Consider the following 22,834-nt stretch of genomic DNA (forward strand, 5'->3'; position numbering starts at 1 on the left):
GAAATCTTCCGTGTAGTGTGACATGAACAACAGCTCTCCGACAGCACACATTGACTTCGACCAATAGGATTGCGTATTGACACGGCGCATCGCCTCCCTTGCTCACTGTTGTCAACATTTATTCACGCACACAAGCCAATGTTTTCTGAAGTTTTAGAGCATGATTCAACAGAGCAGCAGCATGTTTACGTGCAAATTTTAGTAATGTTAGCATTAGCTGGCTACATGAAGTTATGTGAGCCGGATGAAAATTCCATAAACATATTTTAAGCTCTCCTTGAATGGACAGCCCAAAAGTCATCTCTTGCGCACCAAGTGACGCCACCACCCCCCCCCCCCCCCTTTTTTTAATTGTTTTTTTCCAAACACGTTATACATTGCCGCAATCCATTGGTTTTTATTGTTGGTTATTGTTATGGTAACAGATACATCCGGGTTGCTGTGTTTTCTGGTCCCGCCTCCCCGACAGTGTTGGATTTGACAAAATAAAGCCTAGTGGTGGTAAAAGACGGAATACGGTGATATCGTAATAAATGACGTGTCGTGTTGCCACTGTCTGACCGAGACACAGCAAGATGTTATAGCAGTAGTCTGACATAATGCCATCGTGAAAGACAACATTTGTCTTGTAGTCTGATCCAGGCATAAGGAAGGAAAGGCTTATAGAATGAAAATTGGGAAGGAGAGTTAGAAAAGAAATACTGGGTGGGAGAGACAAGAGACCAACAGGAGGTATTTCCGGAGTGGTATTGGGGTTAAAGGCTTCGTCTGTGATGGCTATCTCTGGAGCCCAGTGCATTGTGGGATAGATTGATTGCATGCTGGCAGTAGGACTTCTTACAGAGGATGGAAGGCTCCTCCTGGTGTCTCTGAAATTATGATAAATCAGTCTCTGATATAATCACAGTGACATTACAGAGAACCTCTTATTGCACTGGTTGTGTAGTGGTACATGCTGCTGCCATTCATGCAGACGGTGCGGGTTCGATTCCTGTGCGGGTTCGATTCCTGTGCCCCAATACCATGTTGGAACAAAACAAAATTAGTGGGTTGTGTCAGGAAGGGCATTTGGCATAACCCTATGCCAAACAAATCTTGCGACTGACTCGACCAGTCGAAAGTCACAACAGTAACAGATAACCTCTGTGTATTTGGGGGGAGGAGGTTCCAGACCCACCATAGGTGCATAATCTGCGATTTTTTGCACCCATAGGTGCAAATCTGCGATTTTGGGAGGGGAGACCATACAAACAAAACTAAAATAGTTTTATCTCTCCGACATGCTGTAAACACATTTAAAACACGTAAATGTATTAAAACAGATGTTTTAAAGTGTTCATGAGCTCCTGTTCTCACGCTCTTGCTAGCACTATTCTCCAAATAAGATGCAAAATACGCTTGCTTCCAGCTGTTTATTTAAGATGTAAAACTGACATAAAACAAAAGAGAATGAACATTGTATGTTTAACACCAAAATGTTCAACCTAACCATTTCATTTAGTTGCATGTCCTGCACTAGCTTAATGCTAACATGTGAAACGCCAGAGACTGGCTAACATAAATTAGCATAGATGTTACGGTAATTATAAACATTCAAACATATGCTACTTTCACACACACAAAGCAGCAACACATACAAAAGCATACACGAACACAATTTTGACAATTTGTGAGAATGATGAGTACAACTGGAGCACAGTAGAGAAACGTCGCTGCCTCTTCTTCTTGCTGTTCATTTCAAGCTGCGTCTCACCCAGTAGACCGCAATGCTGCCCGCCATGTTGTGGCACAGCGCGGCACTACACTGAAGGATCGCGACTTTAAATTTGGACTTGCCTATCGTACTGTAAAAACCCATGAAAAAAGATAGCTTAAAAATCCGCGATATAGCAGGGGAGTGTACGGTGAACCGCAGTATAGTGGCGGTACACTGTAATACATTAAAATTTTCAAACAAACTGTTTGCCACTCTTCGACCAACATTGTTTGATGTCACATACTAAATCAATTGTAAAATCAGACTAGTCAAAGAGACTATTTAGCCAGTCCTTGCTTTAACCTGCCATTTGCAGGCCCGGGTAAACTCCAGCTCACGTGCAACCCAAATGAGGAATCATTTCAAAATATATATATATAATATAGATATAATAAACACTGCTTGTACTGTAGTTAAATTTGTGCGGTATATTTCCTGCAGCCTTAATGTGATCTTGTCAATCGGTCGCGTTCAACATGCTTCTTCCTCAGGAACCGTTGTTTGCCTTTTTGTGTGGATTACAGTATGTGTGCCAGTGCGTATGAGTCTAAACCTATCAAAGACAAAGACTCTTTTCAGTGGACATGTAATTCTTGCCCATAGACACACCAGCCAGCCTTTGGAGCATGAGCATATCTTGTTACCTGTGTGTGTATGTCAAATAGTTTCAATAACAACCACGGCTCTTTTGTTTAATTCACGTCTACATTTAATGGACACATGAAACAAAGCAACAACAACAACAACAACAAAAACCTCTAAATTTCTATGTTTTCTATTTATTATTCATTCCATGTCTACATTTGGGAATGGAATATTGAATGAGATTGCGCCTGAGACTGTTTTGGAAACATACAAGCAGCATAAATAAGCTTTTTCTTGATTATGGCTGCTGCCCCCTTGTGGACAGTTCACGTGCAGTTACAGTAATGTAGTGTCATTCACAAAATGGTTTGAACCTGTATAATACACCAAACCTAACAAACAAAAAGAATAGGTCACTGTTTGACATTTGTTTGTAAAATGTATACATATTACTATTTTGATTATTGATTTTACCCAGTACAGAGAGAATTTTATCAAAAGATATTTAAAGATATTTAGAGATATAGATGCAGCAGAGGTGTTTTTGCTGGACCTCCCAGGTTGTTAATAGCATTACCTATCAGCATCCTTTCACAATAGCAGTAACACACACAAACACGCACACACACATTTGTTATGCTTCCTTTAGCTTGTCTTTCGGTGTGTGTGTGTGTGTGTGTGTACCCGACTATGTAAAATGTCAAACACTCCAGATGGACAACACACACATACTCGCACACGACATGGTACAACTGCACAGGTGTGTTTTGATCTATTTGGTCAGTCATGCATCCACTGCAGCAGAGGCTAATGTTTCACTCACACATGCACGTCCTTTCATCCTTGTGTGGGCACCCACAGACGAACCCAGCTTTACCTCTGCAACGTCTTTCCAGCCCACGTTGACAAATCCTGCAAGTAACATAGACACACACACACACCACACCACAAAGCTGTGTGGATGTGCTGACAGGTTTCATCAGTCCTCCATGTTAATTTTCTCTGACTCAAGCTTGACTAATATTTGGGGTGCAGGGGTGGTGTTGTCACATTGGTTGTCGTTTAGCAACATTTGACGGTAGTCGCTGACACAGCCGGTGGGTGGGCGGGCAGGCCAATGCGTCTCGGTCGCAATTAAACCACATAAACACATTTATATCTTTGTAGGGTGGGGAGGAAATGCATGTTTGGATCAAAAGGCTCAGCCCACTTAGGACCCACCACATATGCACTAACTGGCATGGTGTTGACTGTATATTTTGAAATCTACTACCGAATATGACTTCATTTTCATTTCACATTTTGAGTTTGGATTTTTGTTTTCATTATTACTATTTACTGATATAATTCCATGGCAAAGGACTGTAAAAAGTTCTCTTCGAGATTACTCAAACATATTTATTTATCCATGACAATTTGGGGGAAATGTTTTGCAGCATTCTAAACGATCCAGGTAATTTCTTGCCTTTTATATAGCATCCTAATCAACAACATGTACAATTTAGGACATGACTATATCTAGAAAGAGTATAAATATTTTTTTGGGTCAAAATGTACAAGAGAATGAAAATGCCAAATATTAGTTTTTTTAGTATCACCTACAACTTTTTGTGTGATTTCCAGCAAAAATCAACGAAAGCAATCACCAAATTCAAATCCACTCTGTTGTTGTTGTTGTTTTTTTTTTTTTTTTTAGATCAATACATTGCAACTGCTTAAGCTGCAAAAATGGGAAATGCGGAGGATGTGAGTGCTGTGACGTTGTCATGGATACATGTTAGGTTAGGCTTTTCCTTTGTACCATCTGAGTCCATCCATCCATCCATTTTCTGAGCCGCTTCTCCTCACTAGGGTCGCAGGCGTGCTGGAGCCTATCCCAGCTATCATCGGGCAGGAGGCGGGGTACACCCTGAACTGGTTGCCAGCCAATCGCACGGCACATACAAACAAACAACATTCGCACTCACATTCACACCTACGGGCAATTTAGAGTCCCCAATGAATGCATGTTTTTGGGATGTGGGAGGAAACCGGAGTGCCCGGAGAAAACCCACGCAGGCACGGGGAGAACATGCAAACTCCACACAGGCGGGACCGGGGATTGAACCCCGCTCCTCAGAACTGTGAGGCTGACGCTCTAACCAGTCGGCCACCGTGCCGCCTCATCTGAGTCAACAGTGATATTTCCCATGGTAAATAATAATTGAAATAAAAATAATGCATTCCAGTCAAACAGTCAAAACATAAAAAATCCCTGTATATAAGACAACGAACCACTCTTTAACAAGCTGTCTTAACATTAATGAAAATGAAATGCGAAGTTAATTTTCATCGTAGATGCACCTCCTGCATCCCATCGTTTAAACATTCTTAACTGTCACACAAGTGTAAAAAGAAGTTAACTGTTGTTAATAGGCATATTTATAAACCACCTGTGCACCCCTTCTTTTGTATGGAAGAAAACCAAGAAAAAAGCCAAAAGAAAAGAAAAAAACGCACTTGCATAATTTGATGCGCTCTGAACTGAGGTCACGTGAGGTACGCTTGGTGCAGTGACATAATGCGTGAAGGTGGTTTGAAGCCTGAAGGTTTGTGCAACATAAGACAATATGTTTGTTTACTCTATGTCCAAATATACGGTGACCCTGTAGTTCCTGTACCACTCAATCACTCATTTTTACCATAAAATACTCACTGGCGCTCAAGCAAAAATTCAATGGTGTAGTAGTCCACACACCTGACTTGCATGGAGGACGTGTGGATTCAGTTCCCACTCCGTGATGGCGTGAATTGTAAATGTGAACGGTTGTCCGTCTCTGCGTCCTGTGATTGAGGGTTCCAAACAATTAAATGTCATATACAAATCAAATGAAAGGAAGACTGTGCGTCTATCCACTGAGAATGTTTGATCTCTGTCAGCAGACCTTCAAAACTATCTGTTTCCTTGGCAACAAGGATTAAAGTCCAATTTCCTGCCACAAGCTTGACCTTTAAATGTCCTTTCGTGACCTTTCCTGCCACTGCTATATGAACTCTGCAGGAAAGAAAGAGGCCCAATGCCCCCCGATCAACCATTATTTTATTTACTGAGGCCTGAAAAGACAAAAGCCGTTTAAACTTTTACAAAGCGTAATTTATTTTCAAGGCTGCTGTTTTAACCTGATAGTGTTTACCTTTGTCCCCGTGACCGTGACTACATCTGCAAACATGAAATGGGCTTTAAAACTTTTCAACTAAATAATAGAAACGTGGCTCATCCTATGTGCAAAAACTACATGCACGAAACAAGAAGGATTTCTGTCCTAGAGTTCAAATTACACCTTTGGTTGTGAATCATATTGCGAAAATACTATATTTGTCATTATTACTGATAGAATCAAACAGTAACAAGATCTTATTGACATTTTATATGCAGATTTTTACATACAATGCCCTTCACTTACAGCTCCATGACCGTCACTCTTTCGCTTGCTTGCACAACACACTACGCTAAATACAATAGTAGCGATAATGAACATTTCAATAAGAATTACTAAGCATTAGATATTTTATCATGGTTTATCGGTATACAGAAAATTGGTCATCATCCCAATGCAAGAGTCCTCAATAGGCTCTAGTATGAATCTGTACCCAGATGCCTTGCAATATGGATTCTGAGCTATTATCAGATTTTTCTTGCGTGTGAAATGGTTCTCATTTAGCCAGGGCTAAAGGCACAGGAAATAAAGACACAGGAAAATTGCATGTTCTCCTATGTGACATACCTCAGCCAATCAAAGCACAGCTTTGCCAGTGGGTTTATGTGAGGCGAGCAAATGAATACCGGGTCTCAACTTTTTTTTTTCTTCCTTTTTTTTAATGAACAAGGCATTAAACCTGCTCAATTAACACAGTATTTCCCAACCTTTATTGAGCTAAGGCACATATTTTACATTTAGCAAAATCTCATGGCGCACCACTAAACAAATATCACAAAAATATACATATGCTGAAATATTGACGAGCTTGTCTGAATTTATTCACAGTTTCAAATTTACTGTGGTATGTAAAGGCAACATCATAAAATCTCTGTCACTTTCCAAATACTTCTTGACCTAATCCTTGCATCCATCCATTAAGGAAAAGGATACTCTCATTGGGCAGCATTAGAATGTTTTTGAATTAAATACCTACTATTTCCCCCCCAAAATAGATAATAATAACCTTAACAGACTAAATGAGACGAAGGATGAGAGGACGTCTCCCACCAGTCGCCCTCTCCTCATTCCTCACATGCCTCCATCGATTATTTATATTTGGATTGGTCCAGTCTGGCTGAGCTGAGTGGAGCTGGACACTGGTTGCTTGCGTCTGCTGTGCCTGCTGCCTCTCTTTGTACACACCCAGGGGGAGGGCGGTTAAACACACACGCCTCAACCTGTGCTCATCTCTTGCTTACATCATCCATGCAGTAGAAGATGAAGAAGTGCGCTTCATCTCCTTTACTGAGAGTGTGTGGCGCACAGTGACATAGACGGTGTGACGAGGTGCTCACTTTGACTCATCCTAAAGACTTGAAGATTTTTATGAAAGACTGACTTCTTCTGAGTGTGTGTGTGTGTGTGTGTTGCCAGATGTAAAGAAGACAGGAAATACTACGGGTGCTGGTTGGGATCTTGTGTGTGTGTGTGTGTGTGTGTGTGTGTGGAAACGAGATGAGCGGCTGATTGATGATTGTGAAGTGAAGAATCAGACGATGCGAGTGAAACGCAGATAATAAGACTGCAGGTGATCTCAGGTAGTTCCTCGTGTCAAAGCGACGGAGCCAAACGCACCGTTTCGCATGCTGCAGATGGTCCGAACCCTAGCCCAGTTCAGCATCGCTCTGGAGGAAATGAACGGAGAGAATCTAGGGGACGAGGGAGGCGGAGGAAAGAGGGATGCTGGAGGAGAGGAACTAATGGACAGAACTGATATTTTGGATCATTTGGGAAAGAATAACAGGAATTTGAATGGGCATTGTGCTGCAAGACACCACTCCAATGGAGAGGTACACTCACTTTTCATCTTGTGGATTTAAATTGAACTCCGTCAAGCCAGTTAGTCATGATAATTGTATTTATTTTTTTAATTGTTGCTCTTCTTTATATGCTGCTCGGTTCGCAAGCTCTCTTTCTCTTAGGGATGTTTTGTATTTCGTCTCTGTAGGCTGTAATGGAATTAGAGCTGAAGCGAATCGCATGATAATCACTGACACGTCGACTCTCGCCTGTCCGTCCGGTTGTCCACTCTCGTCCCTTTCCACCTTCCTTCTCTCACATCCAGTGCAGTGCTTTAGTCATAGCATCTGTTGTGCATTTTGTATATCATAAGAATTGTGAACCTTAAAGACTGTGCTGGAGAGAGCGCCTGTTGCATTATACGCATGTGTAAACTAAACTCTTTCATAGACATAACACAACCTCTGCTAATCTAAACACACAGCCGTTTAATCCACATACAAGCGCTTTGCATGTGTGAGGGACTCAAGTTAATCTTGGTGACAGCAGGGAGAAAGATTTACTAATCATTTTCGCCAGATACATACCGTAAATATTACACATGAATTATCGTGCTGGTCTGTTTCATTCAAGCATTTGCATTTTACTCGTGTTTTAATTGGTCCCTTAAAACATCAGTGAGTAAGACAAGTTTTTTTGTGTGTAGTTTATAGTACAAATACAGAAAAAGTTGTTATTGTAGCAATTACAGTCTTGTGTATTTTTATAGAGTGTTTATACAGTGTTGTTTTAAAGTCAGTATTTTTAAAGTGAGACTTGATGTTAATATTGCTGTATATTATGTTGTATTACTGTAATTTGTTAATCACTTTCCCAAAGTATTTTATTTTGGCTTAAAATTAGAAATGGTATGTACTCTAATGTTCAGCACTGTATGTTCTGATTAGCGAAGAAATATTAATCTCGCTTACTTTGATAAAATGCGCCCATGTGACAGATGCGAGGAGCTAGGTGATGGCATATTGTAGGAATGAGCGTTCATGATAAAGGTGATGGTACAAATGAGGTGTTGGATCAATTGTGTGTCTGATAGCTATTGATCACTAGAAAGTAAATGGCTATTAGTGAGCAAGGAGACACCCACATGTTGATTGCATAAGACAAAGGCGGAATGCTTTATGTTGACAACAGATCTATGGAGGAATAAAGACACAGAATGATTAAGGCTATGGGTTCTTTTTGGGCTAAGGGGATGTCAGCCAGGCTGTTGCTATGAGGTGCAGTCAACAAGGAAATGGGGGTGTTACGTTTACATTAAAAAGGAATGGATGTTCTTCTCTTTTTGTACTTTATGCTCAGCAAAGCAACATAATGCCTCTGAAATAAATGAAACATAAATACAGAGTTGGTAGGCCAATGTATTAACATCGTACAGTGCATAGCCATAATATGGCATCACTCATTCACATTCAGCAAACATCGAGGCCTTGGCTATATGAAATGTGTGTAAAATATGTCAAGAAGAGCCACAGGGGACATGATGCATGAACTCTGGGCTGTCTTTGCTCTCATTCTGGTCTATGTTGTCTTCCCTCATATGTCGTTTAACATGTGGTTTCATCGTAGAGGAAAGACTTCCTTTAGGGATCAGCTTCACGCCTGGAACATTTCAAGAGCTCACAGAGGCACTCGCATTTTTCTGTCCGTGACATTTCTCGTTGATCTCTCTTTCCCCTTCCAAACAAGCGACAGCTGAATCTATCCATCCACTGCCATTTTGCCGTATCCCTGACGCATACGACCCTGACCGCCCGTCAACACTGCTGTTAACGTGTCTGCGGGAGAGAAGAAAATCCATCTGCCACGCACTTTATCAGTGAAGTTCAAGTTCATCATTAAGCTTTAGATGGCAAATCCTTATTGATAGAATAGGACAGAAGGAAAAGTGACACTTTTTCATCCATGCATACTAATCAACGATGACACCACCCCAGTCACAAGCAAAGTCACAGACACATTAACACTCCTTATCGTCAGCTGGGATAGGCTCCAGCTCATTCGCAACCCTAATAAGGACAAGCGATATAGAAAATGGATGGAAATGCATTCTGACTTTATGGTATATAGTTTAATATACAGTATGTTCAACAACGAAAAAAAGATCTTCCTTCCTTCCTGTCAGTAATGGTCCTCCTGAGTTTATCTCCAGAGGTGTCTTTGGAGTGGGAGTCAGGCCTGCCTCTTAGCTGGCATTACCATGGTTACTCTGTGGCTACCAAAATCAAAGTGGCATTCCGAGCATTATTTCGCTGCCTTGTATGCGTGTGCTCATGCATGCGTGTCTGCAGTCTAATTGACACAAGTACAGAGATGCATAGAAGCAACATCTTTCATTGCACTTAAGATAAGATCAATTCAGATAACCTTTTTTAGTTCCCCAATGGGGAAATTTCTCATTTCCAATGGGAATTTTGTTGTATTACCAAAAGCAATAAATGCGCTTGTTCAATGACATCTGTGACACACACACACACACCCACACCCAAGGGATCCCTGCACTAAACGCATCTATCGGGGAATTTATTTTTCAGTTATTTATAACCCTCAGTGATGCACGGGGGCCTTGTGTGTGTGTGTGTGTGTGTGTGTGTGTGTTATACTGTTTTTGTCCCCAGAATATTTTGGAAGTGTCCCTTGAGATGCACATAATAAAGAACCCATGACACAAGCTTACATTGTTCCTGTAGAACACTATGACTGTTGATGAGTATTTGTTACTCTGTGAATGTTAAGAGCTCTCTTGTCACCGTTCCGTAACATTTTGATCGGATGGATGAAAAACATAGGATGAGCATGATAGACCAGTGCATCAATTAGTAAAACGGAAATGAGGTGTGAGTGTGTTACCTTGTTAACCTTTTCATTTTATAAAAAAGCTGTGAAGAGATCTGTGACACAATAATAATTATTATTATTATAATGTAAGTAAATGTCTGACTTTCTACTGTCTTTTCAGGACATGAGAAAACATGTGATGATGACACTGCTGGATACGGAGAGATCCTATGTGGAGTCACTACGCAGTCTCATTCAGGTAACGCCATAATCTCGTAACTGGAGATTTCTTTTGCTTCTGTGTGTTTTTTGACTACGACACACGCACGCGCACTTCACTGAGGACATCAATTAAAAATGCAGGCAACAAAAGTATTATGTCCACTTCTATTCACCCATTCGCCCCATCAGGCTAATCTGCTAACCTCATCACGTCTCACTGTCATCAGCATTATCGGCACCCGTGCGTGGAAAGCCAATGAGGTCGTCTCATACCAACTCTTTCAATATCTCTCATATGGATGAACTGAGTCTTGGGGGTGTGTGTTTGCTTGCTCAAGGGCACTTTGACAACTAGTTGTTATTTATTTTGCCTGCTGCAAAGTTGCTTTGTCAAGATGTGTTGTTTGCGTAATTAACAGTGGACATTGCCGGTTGCGATGTACAAAACATATATTACCACTCAGTAAAAATACAAACTAAAACTAGAGGAAAAGCAAGAATAGACTCGTTTAATAATTCAGATACTCACTGAGCTGAACTGTCACAACCTTTACTTTGCTCAAACGCCACTACGTTTTCCCCTCACAAAAAAATATCCAACCATACCTTAATGGAACAATCCCTGGTTCATTAATGGGCTGATTCAGCATTGTGTCTAAGGATTTTGTGCATATATAGTCCTCCCAGCTGAAGTTCATACTTGAAGAAACCAACATATGAAAAGAACATCAACTTTTATTAACACACACACAATGATGTCAGGAGTGACCTAATTGCAACAGCATTTACGGACACATGGGTCTGAAATGAATCATACATAACGTGATAACGTCGTCTTTACACACAATCACATTCCTCTCTAACCTCCACAGCTACTCTCCCGCAACTAATTAACATTTACCTGACACCGCTGCTTCAATTCTGTCCCTCTCACAAATACAAAAACACAAACGAACACTTAAGTGCACACGTCACCTGTGATCACCCTGCAGAATCACTCTACATTATGCAATCCTTTCTAAGAAGCCTATTTACATGTATATGCGTTCATGCACATCCCACGTGGACTCTCACATTGTTGTACTTGTTCCTATGGGGCCGACTCCGTGCTTGTATGATTATGTGTGGCATCGAAGGGATAAAATCCTGCTGTGTTCCCATGGCGACCCAGGGAAAGTGTTACCACAGTGACCGCAAACTGAAGCTGTAGACCCCTGAAGGAGGATGTGCTCGTCTGAGACTGCAAGCTCAGACTGGGAGTCTTTTTTAAGATCTGTGTGAACATATACATATATGTACATTTAGAGGCTTAGAATTCTATTAAATTGATATTATTCCGATTTTTACAACTGAAGCAGATTAAATGGTAAAACACGTGCAAGCATTGTAACGTTTAAAAATAGAGAAAAACAGAGAGGTGGAATATTAATCTGACTGGTCAGATCACCTGTAGGACAGACAAGTCCACTTTGCTACTTTACAATGCTGTTCAGAGCATGATGTCGACTAGTCGTTAATCATATTTTTTTGGCTTAGGGAGGAGGCAGAGCCGCTTGCAGCGACAGATGAGTGCGCTGAATCACCTTCATTCATTTAAATTGCCTTCTATTTCTGAATGTGGAGCTTTGGTAAGTGAGGGAGAACCAGTAAGGGGGTAAAAAAGCCGGGCTTGAGGATTTTGAGTAAAAGCCCGGCCCACGCTATCAGAGTGCAAGGAGACCGGCGAATTATTCCATCGCACACGAAGAGGTCTGCGATTATTTGCGAACCGAACCATCATGCAGAACCCGCTGCTGTGGTGGCCCCAAAACGAGAACAGATTTGCCCAGGTTGTAAAAACGTTACCTGGCTGTCCCAGCGGCGAACACACACTGAGAGGATTTTTTTTTTCCCCCTCTGGCTGGAAATACTATAACGAGACAGTGGGCAAGCCTTCACCCAGCCCTCGTCAATACTCTTCTGTTCTAATGCGTAAATTCGGTGGATGATCATTTCATTGTCAGTGAATATAGATTATTACAAAGCCTCCTGTGATTTTTTTTTCTTCTTCGTCTTCTAAATTACAGTACCGAAAAAAAGATCACTGACGTCATCAGCGACAAGTTTTGACATCGACTTGGCTTTCATCACATAGTGTCGACTTTAAAAAAAAACAAATAAAAAATCTGAAGTCTTGCAACCCCGAAGATATCCACACGCTTTTTTAAATGTATCGATCATTGACTGGGTATATTAACATAAAGTGATAAATATATAATTTAATGTTAAATCTCAAAGTAAGACTAATAGAAGAAGCTGAACAAACTAGCCATTTTAAATTATTTTCTGAAACAAACAACAAAATCATGAACTGTTTCTTCTTTTAAAAGGAGTACAAATGGGCACCTCTATCTGAATAAAGGGAGAAACACTCCATCATAGCCGGAAGCTTCCCCGAGTGATCAAATGATCAATTTGAGCTCCTTGGCTCTCTTATGTAACACACTGCATGCAACTTAATAAAGGAAATTGAAAAATGACTTTTCTACCTCCCGCCTTGTCTTCCCCAGTTGTGCTGTGCTTGAACTCATCATTTGAATCAGTAACGTTATCATATTTCGTCAAATAGTTGCCTCCGCTCTAATAGACGCTGTGTCTCAATGAATCACTGGGGTGCATCACCCACTTAACCAAACCTCTTGGCTCAGCCGAATCCCCCCCCCCCCCCCTTATGAAAAAAAGTTACAGACAAGCAAGGATTTATTCTCAAGACAAAGCAGTCCATAATATCTGAATTGAAAACAAAAACATACACCAAACCAAATTCTCATAGCATTGCAGCTAGTGCAAACTCAAATAGGTGTACGTTTGCAAACTGAGTGCGCGCAAGTGGCAGTACAGTGAAGATTAGTGGGGAACAGTGGACAACTACCTTTTTTCTTGGACAAGATCATTTTCAAGTCTTATTGAGCTTTAAATGTCTCAATACTGAGCGAGTGTTACGTAATGCTGTGTTTAAAAGTAGGTCACCAGTGTGCCATGCTAGTGGGTAGGCTTGTTTGATGAAATATAAATTAAAGGTACTATGTGAACTTCCATCCCAGCCCCCCCTAAGAGCCACGTAGGTGCATCAAAGATAAAGAGACTGAATACACACAAAGAGGAAAGGAGCGAGCGGACTACTTTCAAGTGTATTTCACACTCCATTTTCTGCACCGTTTCTCTTTCCAGCAGAGCTCCAATGACATTTTCTTGTCATTTGATCCTGTGTTTGTCATTTCCTTGTATGAATGTTCAGTTTTGTAATGAGCGATGCTGGAAAAAAATCCAATACGTTGGTAGTATTTGGGTTGGCTTTTGTGGACAGTTGTTTAACATTAAGATCCACCGAATGGAGACTCACTGGCTCCCTCTCCTGCACAATCTCAATCAAGCGTGATTCAGTACGAAGGCTGGAGGGGGGGAATATATATATATGATAGTGACGTATAGTATTTTAATTGACGTTGTCAGAGAGCTATTTATGTAATGTGTTTTATGTTCTTGAACACACCAAAAAGTGTGTGTGATGTCAGCAAATCTCGTATTAATGATTATCTTTGCAAATTTTCACCTCAGAGGTGGAGGCAAATGTGATCACAACCATAAAAGAGAACATGTACCTTGAAAGTTCCTCACTTCTCAGTACATTAAAATCAATGCAATTAATCAGTTGCATGGACAAAGTAATTTTGGGCTCGAGAATCTTACCAACAAACTTCATGGTGTCCTTAAAGACTAAATATATATTTATTTCCTTTTAGTTTTGTACAGGGGTTAACTCCACTTTTTACTTGTAGGACAGTTATAGAGTGTAAATTAAAAAATTCAAAACCTCCACCAACATCACAGAAGTCATTTTATTTCGGCTTTAGAAGCCCGACTGAAGTGCTATATTAACCCTGACGTGTGCGAAGTTTTGAAAATGTCCTGTGTAAAATTTGATCTTGCTGTAATCTGTCATTCCTCACATACTTTGTGTTGCACAGCTACAGCGATCACTTTTTAAACGGTTGCACTTCTTCCCTTGCAGGGCTACATGCGTCCTCTCAAACAGCCCGACGGAGGCTCCATCGTGGACCCGCTGCTGGTCGACGAGATGTTCTACCAAATCCCTGAGATCCTGGAGCACCATGAGCACTTCCTGGAACAGGTAGATGGCTGCGTCAACCAGTGGCACGACAGGCAGACTGTTGGACACCTCCTCATCCAATCAGTGAGTAAAAATGGCTATTGTATGTTTGCACCAGATGTTTTTTTTTAACTGTATTTTTTTTACATAGTGTTTGTTATTAGCCTGTTGTCATCGAAGCGCTGGTAGCGGTTAGCACATCTGCCTCACAATCAAGAGTTTCTGGGTTTGAATCTCTGCTCAGATGCTTTGCATTTTCTCCCGTGTTTGTTCGCCGGAGTCTTCTGCCTTCCTCCCACATCCCCCAAAACATAATTCTTAGATTATATAAATGTAGTAATCGCCTACAGCTGTGAATGTGAATGGTTGTTTGTCTACAGTGACCCCCTCCATTCAACGCAGGGGTTGCGTTCCACACTCACTCTTGATAGGTGAAAATCAGTGATATAGAGAGACCATATACTGTACGTAGGTGATAGCTATACAGTTTTGCCAATCCCACCTGCTTAAAACACATTGAAACTTCTTAAAATACACCTTTTAGACCAGTAACGATTCATCGACGGAGGGGTGCAGATGAGTGAACGCCATCATGCACTCTCGCTGACGGTTTGTCGACGAGGGGAGTCCACAATTTTAAATGCGATAATTATTGTACTATGAGGGTCACAGGGCCAACATACTGTATCTATAAAACAACAGCATTGAGCGGTGGTTCTCAACGTGTGGTTTGGTGCGGGCTCCCTCTAGTGGTACCGGAGAGGTTCAAATTGCATGTTTTTACAGCGGTTTCGATTTTGTTTTTTTTTAAATACATTTTAGTACTTTTGTTAAGTACAATTCAGTTGTATTTAACTTTTCATTATTTTACATTTCTATTTAATCATCCAGAAATGTTTTTTTAAACCTTTATTGAGGTACAATTTTTATTTACCTTTATGTGCAGTACATTTGAATTGAATCAGTAGGTACAGTTTTTTTTTTTTTTTCTATATTTAAGCAAAATGTTAATGTTCCGACTGTGCATAATATAAAAAAAAAAAATTTTAGGAAATAAAACCTCCACCTCATTTTTTTATGAACGACGAGCTACTACATTTTAATGTTGGTCATTATGAATTTACGTACTTATTTTTGAGGTGGTATTGGGATGAAATATTTGAAAAGCACTGGCCTAGAGGCTTTTAAATAAAAAGAGGTCATAACCAGTTATTTCCCAGAATATCGTCATTGCACACTGCATTTGGTGGCCGAGGGGGAAAAAACTAATCTTAATTTGTGGTCAAAACGTCTAAGGGATGTGATTGGGCCAGCCAAGTGTCATTTACAGTACTATAAACCAATGCTGCTGTTATAGGCGGGCTAGCCGCCGTGACTATGGCATCAGTAATGACGCCATCGTCAAAATCCCTAGCAGAGATTTACCCAGAAGCCATAGCGTCAAGTTTTTAAAATTCAGTTTTATTGAAGTTAAAAAAACTAATTCCATAAATAGTTGGGATAATGTGAATGTTACTAGAGTTTTTGTCTGTTTCTGCAGCGTTCATTGTCTTTTTTTTTTCTGGCTGGCAGAAACAGCCCTCTGAAAGTGAGAGGAACATGTTGCCCGTAAATTACACCTCTAATTTAGGCATTTAATGAATGAACGCTGTTGCTATACAGGCCTCGTTGGCGCAGTAGGCAGCGCGTCAGTCTCATAATCTGAAGGTCGTGAGTTCGAGCCTCACACGGGGCAGGTGTTTTTTATTATTATTCTCTCTCCCAGGTCAGGGTGTTTTGTGTATTCTGTTTATGTATACGGAGAGAAGGTCTTGCCACTTTTAGAATGACAAGATGGAAAGCACAACAGGGAACTTGTTTTAGAAATTCTCCCAAACCATTTTTCCCCCAAATCCATCATTTTCTAATAGTCTACAACAGGCAACACAAATCAGTCATGTTTTTGTGTACACGTGTATGTTATTTTCTGTATTTTCAAATGTTCGCACAAGCCTTGGTATCCTCTTTTTCTTTCCCCCAGTTCTCCAAAGAGACTCTGGCTAATATGTACTCAGCCTACATTGACAACTTTCTGAACGCCAAAGATGCTGTGAGGATTGCGAAGGAGGCAAAGCCGGCTTTTCACAAGTTTCTGGAGGTGAGTGAATAGTTGAAAGCCAGAGAGAAACTTTATTATTATGTTATTAGTATTATTATTTATTTTTTTGCCAAAAGCCTCTCCTGTTAATCGGATAAAGTGATGCTCTATTCTTTGTTGTACATGGTGGCAAGTTCTTGCTCTGTAATTGCAGATGTCTCAATTATGTATTTTGGTAGCTGTTAGTATATTAAGTAAAGGTTGTTTTCAACAGACCGGGTTTTATACGAATGTTCATTTAAGATAGACAAAAACATTAGCGTGTTTTCTCTCAGCATACCACAAGCACAAATGTCAGGCAAAGCAAACCTTTTAATAAATCTCATTCATGGCAGCCCTCCAAGTTAAAATGGATATTTGACTTCAATAGCCGTCAATGGCAGTGAATGTAAAGATGTTACGCCTCTGCCACAATGTGTTTCCTCATGTCCCTTCTGTTTCAATTTCTTAAGCAAAATATGCGCGAGAACAAAGAGAAGCAGGCCCTGGGTGACCTGATGATCAAGCCGGTCCAGAGGATCCCTCGATATGAGCTTCTGGTCAAGGTGAATTCGCTCATGAGATAATTCCTACGGCATGTAATTATATTGTCTGTTTAGCTAACTATGTTCTGGATAATGTGTGTAGGACCTTCTGAAGCACACCCCAGATGACCACCCGGACCACTCCTTCCTGTTGGACGCCCAAAGGGACATCAAGCGGCTGGCAGAGAAGATTAATAAAGGACGTCGCTCTGCTGAGGAGGCGGAGAGGGAGGCCAGGGTCATCCAGGAAATTGAGGCGCATATAGAGGGAGTTGAACATGTGAGATATTTTTTCTTAACTGAATATAATTCTAACGTTTATTTGTCAGTCTTTCAGTATAGGGCATAATGTTATCTCCTTAAACTTTGGCCAACAGACATTTTTTTTTGTAGTCAAAGGCTTGGATTTATGGGTTGATTAAACTGTAATTTACCAACTTCCCTACTACTTAGCACAAGTACACAGTCATTGTCATCCGTCACTGTAGTAGAATGCATTTAACAAAATCATGTATATGTATATTGCAGTCTTCTAAAACCATGCATTTACATTCTATAATATTCTAAAGATTTTTAGAACAGATATTGGTGTGTTTAAAAAGAAACTTTCCATAGCTGTTTGACCTTCATAGCACCTCAATATTTGTTTCCACCCCAATGAAATGGGACAACGTGACACATTTAATCAATACGTTTCTATGTTTTTTTTCTTTTAGATTTTGAATCCCCAGAGGAAGTTTATCAGGCAGGAGATGGTTATGGAAGCGGTAAGAATTGTCTTAAACTGATGATGTATGTGTCATCATTCACAGATTTTTTTCTGGGAAGAATACTACAACATAACACGAGTGATGGAATGGAATAAGGGATTCAGCAAAATGTCTCATCTGGCAAAATTTTGCAAAGCTTAACATTTTCATGCAAGTTTGTTTCATTATTCCTGCAGAAGACGGTTGGTGGGAAGAAGGACCGTTCCCTCTTTCTCTTCAGTGATCTGATCATCTGCACTACACTCAAAAGGAAGTCTGGATCACTGAGACGCAGCTCCATGAGCCTGTATGAGTTCAAATGCATACACACCACTATATCGTATGGTGGAAAACCAACTTCCTCTTAGGCCGTACAATCCTAATTTGGATCAACACCTTAATAGAAACGTTAATTTTGAATATTAAAAATTAAGAGCTTGCATTATTCACTGAGAAATTGTTTCAAAAGATGAACATTTCTCACAGTGTAAAAAAATGGCAGTAAAAAAATAAAAATAAAAATTGGATGATGCCTTTATTTAGATTTATACCAGATTTCTAATTGGTTCTTGGCAAATGCCCTATTTATCCACATAACCCCCCCCCCCCAAAAAAAATGCTTTTTTTTGAAAACGTGGTGTTTTTTATTTTTGCACGCTAACACACGTTCAGACAAGGGCAGACTGTGCCCTCTAGTGTTCAGTTCTCTTATTCACCGCTATAGCGATTTTGCAAATTGGTCTGTACTGCATTTCCTCAAATAGTATATATGCTATACTACCTAATATATACCATACTTCAAAAAACAGTAACATTTGAAAATTCATGGATAAGAATAATAAAGTAGCGTTTAATATATAATTTCAGTTAAAAATGTTCCACATACTGGTGTGTTAATCATTACAGAAGCATAAAAATTAATTAATTAGCAATGCTGTTAATGTAGAGCGATTGTTGCATAAACCTGAATTTGAATAGTGCTCTAAAAAATTGTAGGTACAATATCTTTTTTTAAATTTAGGACTTTATTTGTTTGTTTTTGTTTATATGTAATCAATCCATCCGTTTTCTGACCCGCTTCTCCTCACTAGGGTCGCGGGCGTGCTGGAGCCTATCCCAGCTATCATCGGGCAGGAGGCGGGGTACACCCTGAACTGGTTGCCAGCCAATCGCAGGGCACATACAAACAAACAACCATTCGCACTCACATTCCCACCTACGGGCAATTTTAGAGTCTTCAATTCATGCATGTTTTGGGGATGTGGGAGGAAACCGGAGTGCCCGGAGAAAACCCACGCAGGCACGGGGAGAACATGCAAACTCCACACAGGCGGGGCCGGGGATTGAACCCGGGTCCTCAGAACTGTGAGGCTGACGCTCTAACCAGTAGTTCACCGTGCCACCGTTTATATGTAATATATATTATAATGCAGTGTTATTATAAAATATATTTATGCACCCCCCCCCACCCCATTAAGAATTTAAATGATGCCTGTTGTGCTCTGTATACCTCTATATAAGGAAATACAGTATGATTTATGGTGATTTAGATGTTTGGTATCCATTTTTGTCTGCAGCTATAACTCTTGACATGTCTTTTGCGTTGCTGGTTTGTCTTTCAGATACTCTGCCACTAGTGTAATCGATACATCCAGCAAGTACAAGTTTCTGTGGAAGCTTCCTCTGGAGGATGTGGAAGTTGTAAAAAGTAAGACACTTGACTTCAAGATTTATTATAAAAAAATGAAACTACAAAACAACCATGTCACTTACATTTTTATTTTTTATTATTATTATTATTTTTTTTTGCTCTGCCCTATCAGGTTCTACTCAGACGACAAACAAGGAAAACGTCCAGAAAACAATCAGTCGACTGGATGAGGATTTGAGCACGCTGGGTCAGATCAGCAAATTGTCTGAGACCCTCAGCTTGCCACACCAGGTATTGTGTACATGCATGCACACGCACACTTTCATCCATCCATCCATTTTCCGTACCGCTTATCCTCACTAGGCTCGCGGGCGTGCTGGCATCGACCTCCGCTAACTCCGGGCGAGAGGCGGGGTACACCCTGAACTGGTTGCCAGCCAATCGCAGGGCACATGTAAACAAACAACCATTCGCACTCACATTCACACCTACGGACAATTTAGAGTCTTCAGTTAACCTACCACGCATGTTTTTGGAATGTGGGAGGAAACCTCCCGGAGAAAACCCACGCAGGCACGGGGAGAACATGCAAACTCCATAGGGGCCGGTGAGGCCGGATTTGAACCCGAGTCCTCAGAACTGTGAGGCAAATGTGCTAAGGTCACCGTGCGGCCTTTCACTCATTATCCTATTTTTTTTTAATACGTCCTTTTTCTTATCTCTTCTTATCTCCCACTTTAGTCCCTAGATGAGGTGATCAAGGATCTGATGGCCACTGTGCACAGGGAGCTGTCAGAAAAGCAGTCTTTGGCCTTCAGTACGACCTTTCTGCCCACCAAGCTGGAGTTCATCACCGTGTCGGCAGAGAGTAGCTTTGTCTTCGAGTTCACGTCACCCGACATTCGCTCCAACTTCGAACAGGCATTTGAGGAAGCAAAAAAGAAGCTGGGTCAGTGAGACAAAGCGTGTCATTTTTTCATGAGAGAGATGTAGCACAGCATGTGGAAAAATAATTGTCCTTCATTGCGATTTGTCTTGATTGTTTAGCTATGATTAAGGATCAGTGGGACCCAGAATTCTTAAAGGCTATCCCCATTATGAAGACACGCAGTGGAATGCAGGTGAATGTGGAACAAATTAGTTACTGTTTAAATAATGATCCAAATCATTTCTGCACAAGTCATGCCTATTATTGCACCGTATTTTTGGTTTGTACCTAGTTTTCATGTGCGTCTCCGAGTCACACCTGCCCTGACAATGGCTGTGAAGTGTGGGTGTGTAACAGTGATGGATATGTCGGACAGGTAAGAAGCATAAGCTGACACTACTCTGAACCTGGTTTTAGTATACCGGTGCGGCGCCGTATTTTTTTGCATTGCATATATAGCTTATTTCATCTGCTCTGCTTGGATCTGACAGTGTTTTGATGTTTCCTCATTAGGTTTGTCTGCTGAACATCAAAGATGAGCCCACAGTGGAGGCCTGTATTGCTGTCTGCTCAGCCAGGATCATCTGTATTGCTGCTGTACCTGGACTGAAGGGGAGGTCAGTAGTCAACATGCAAGGGCACACACACACAAACACTTTGTATTATTATTATTATTATTATTATTATTGCCCGGCTTACTTCCTCGCCACTTTATTTTGGACATCATATACATTTCTTTTTATATCACAGGGAGCGTGGACCCGAAGCTGCCCTTCCGCCAACAACACCTGACCACACTCAACAACAGTTACATATTTCCATCTCACATTCCTCTCTGGAACTGACCGAGCAACCTACAGGTAACTCGAAAAATGGGTTCACTGACACGTTTCTATTATATTTCTTCCTTTATGTCATAGCAATAAGTGAGCATGCCTCTATGGCTAAGTGATTAAACTTGTTATTACAAGCCATACCTGTTTAATCTAACTCGGCTTCCTGCTCAGATGATGGATCTTGTGTAGGACAACAGGAAACTGTTCTGCACAGTTTTAAGCTGAATTTTTGGTGGGGGGGGATGAGACCTTCCAGTCGCAATCTGAAATCGGCAGCACATTAATTTACATTTGCGCAGGGGACTGCAATGAATCATGGAAAACCCATAAAGCACCGATGTTTGCTCCATTCCGGGGAAAAGTTGCGGTTATTGGATGCAATCGAAAGCTTGAGCAGTGAATTTTTCCAATTCCTGGAGGGACGTTTGAGATTAAGTGATTAAGTGATTAATCGATGATCATAGCAAGTGTCTGATCTGCTCGTTTCCTTCAGGACCAGGTGCTGAGCTGGTCCCTTTTGACAGCGACGACACAGATGACGAGGATTCACCAAGCCCTTCATCCACTCTACAGAGTCAAGCCAGCCACTCCACCATATCCTCCAGCTATGGCAGTAAGTTAAACCACACTCGTGGGACACATACACTATGTAGACAAAAGTATCGGCACACCTGGCCATTACACCGACGGGAAGTGAAAATGTAATAAATGTGTTATCGTAGCTGTAACATAATAGTGTACCTCTACTGGGAAAGATTTACATTTTATTCCCACAGGACCTACAAGAACATTTGTGAGGTCAGATGTCACAGATAATGTTTGGGCTCTTTTTCTAGTTCATTCTAAATACAGTATGTTTGATGGGGTTGGGGTTGTTCTGGAAATTAAATCAGGAAACAAGCTTGTCTTTTGTAGTTTTAATAATATCTTTGTAAAGAGAGAGAGAGAGAGAGTCAAGACTGGTTACTGGTGGCCGCGTCTCTGCCCGTCTCTGAGGCACATATGGAAAAACAATTACATTAAACAATTAAAGCTACTAAGTACATTTGGAAAGGCCACACAAAAACAAAGGACTATTGCACAAAGGCCTATTGAAGTCAATAAACTATTAGATAATGCAATAAAAGAGTATCTAGACTATATTTTGTCATTTTGCCATAAGAAGGTCAGGTCAAGTTCTTCTACATCAAATTTGGTTGAGGAGTGCAGTTTAAGGCCTAAACTGAAATTATAAAGTGGTGGATTTCAAATATTAGGACAGCGTTCCCCAACTATTAGGAAAAGGCACGTTTTACAACACAAATATCTCACAGCGCACCAACAAACTAAGCTGTAACAAAAAGTATCTTCTGTGATCTCTCTAAATTTACTCACAAATGTACTTACTCAGTGGGAAAGCTAGTTTTTTTGTATGGTATGCTTTTTATTGTCAATCCTCTATATGTGTATTCCTTTCTCAAGGGCCCACAAACAATACAAAAA

The 22,834-nt window shown here is 40.7% G+C and overlaps 1 protein-coding gene and 1 non-coding gene across 2 annotated transcripts in view; both read left to right on the forward strand.

Annotated features, from left to right (window-relative positions):
* LOC133482015 (rho guanine nucleotide exchange factor 17-like) overlaps positions 1-22,834 on the forward strand; it is a 61,804-nt gene that overhangs the window by 30,848 nt on the left and 8,122 nt on the right. The window contains exons 2-16 of the mRNA XM_061781526.1: positions 10,337-10,414; positions 14,429-14,611; positions 16,548-16,664; positions 17,117-17,209; positions 17,292-17,468; positions 17,905-17,955; positions 18,135-18,244; positions 19,560-19,645; positions 19,761-19,879; positions 20,330-20,537; positions 20,636-20,709; positions 20,809-20,892; positions 21,030-21,133; positions 21,267-21,376; positions 21,846-21,965. Coding sequence (XP_061637510.1) covers positions 10,337-10,414; positions 14,429-14,611; positions 16,548-16,664; positions 17,117-17,209; positions 17,292-17,468; positions 17,905-17,955; positions 18,135-18,244; positions 19,560-19,645; positions 19,761-19,879; positions 20,330-20,537; positions 20,636-20,709; positions 20,809-20,892; positions 21,030-21,133; positions 21,267-21,376; positions 21,846-21,965 — 1,714 coding nt within the window. The remainder of the gene's footprint in view (positions 1-10,336; positions 10,415-14,428; positions 14,612-16,547; positions 16,665-17,116; positions 17,210-17,291; positions 17,469-17,904; positions 17,956-18,134; positions 18,245-19,559; positions 19,646-19,760; positions 19,880-20,329; positions 20,538-20,635; positions 20,710-20,808; positions 20,893-21,029; positions 21,134-21,266; positions 21,377-21,845; positions 21,966-22,834) is intronic.
* On the forward strand, positions 16,190-16,262 carry trnam-cau (transfer RNA methionine (anticodon CAU)). Its single transcript has one exon. It is a non-coding gene; the product is annotated as a tRNA-Met (tRNA).

The sequence above is a fragment of the Phyllopteryx taeniolatus genome, chromosome 8 (genome assembly GCF_024500385.1).
Source record: "Phyllopteryx taeniolatus isolate TA_2022b chromosome 8, UOR_Ptae_1.2, whole genome shotgun sequence".
NCBI classification, from domain to species: domain Eukaryota; kingdom Metazoa; phylum Chordata; class Actinopteri; order Syngnathiformes; family Syngnathidae; genus Phyllopteryx; species Phyllopteryx taeniolatus.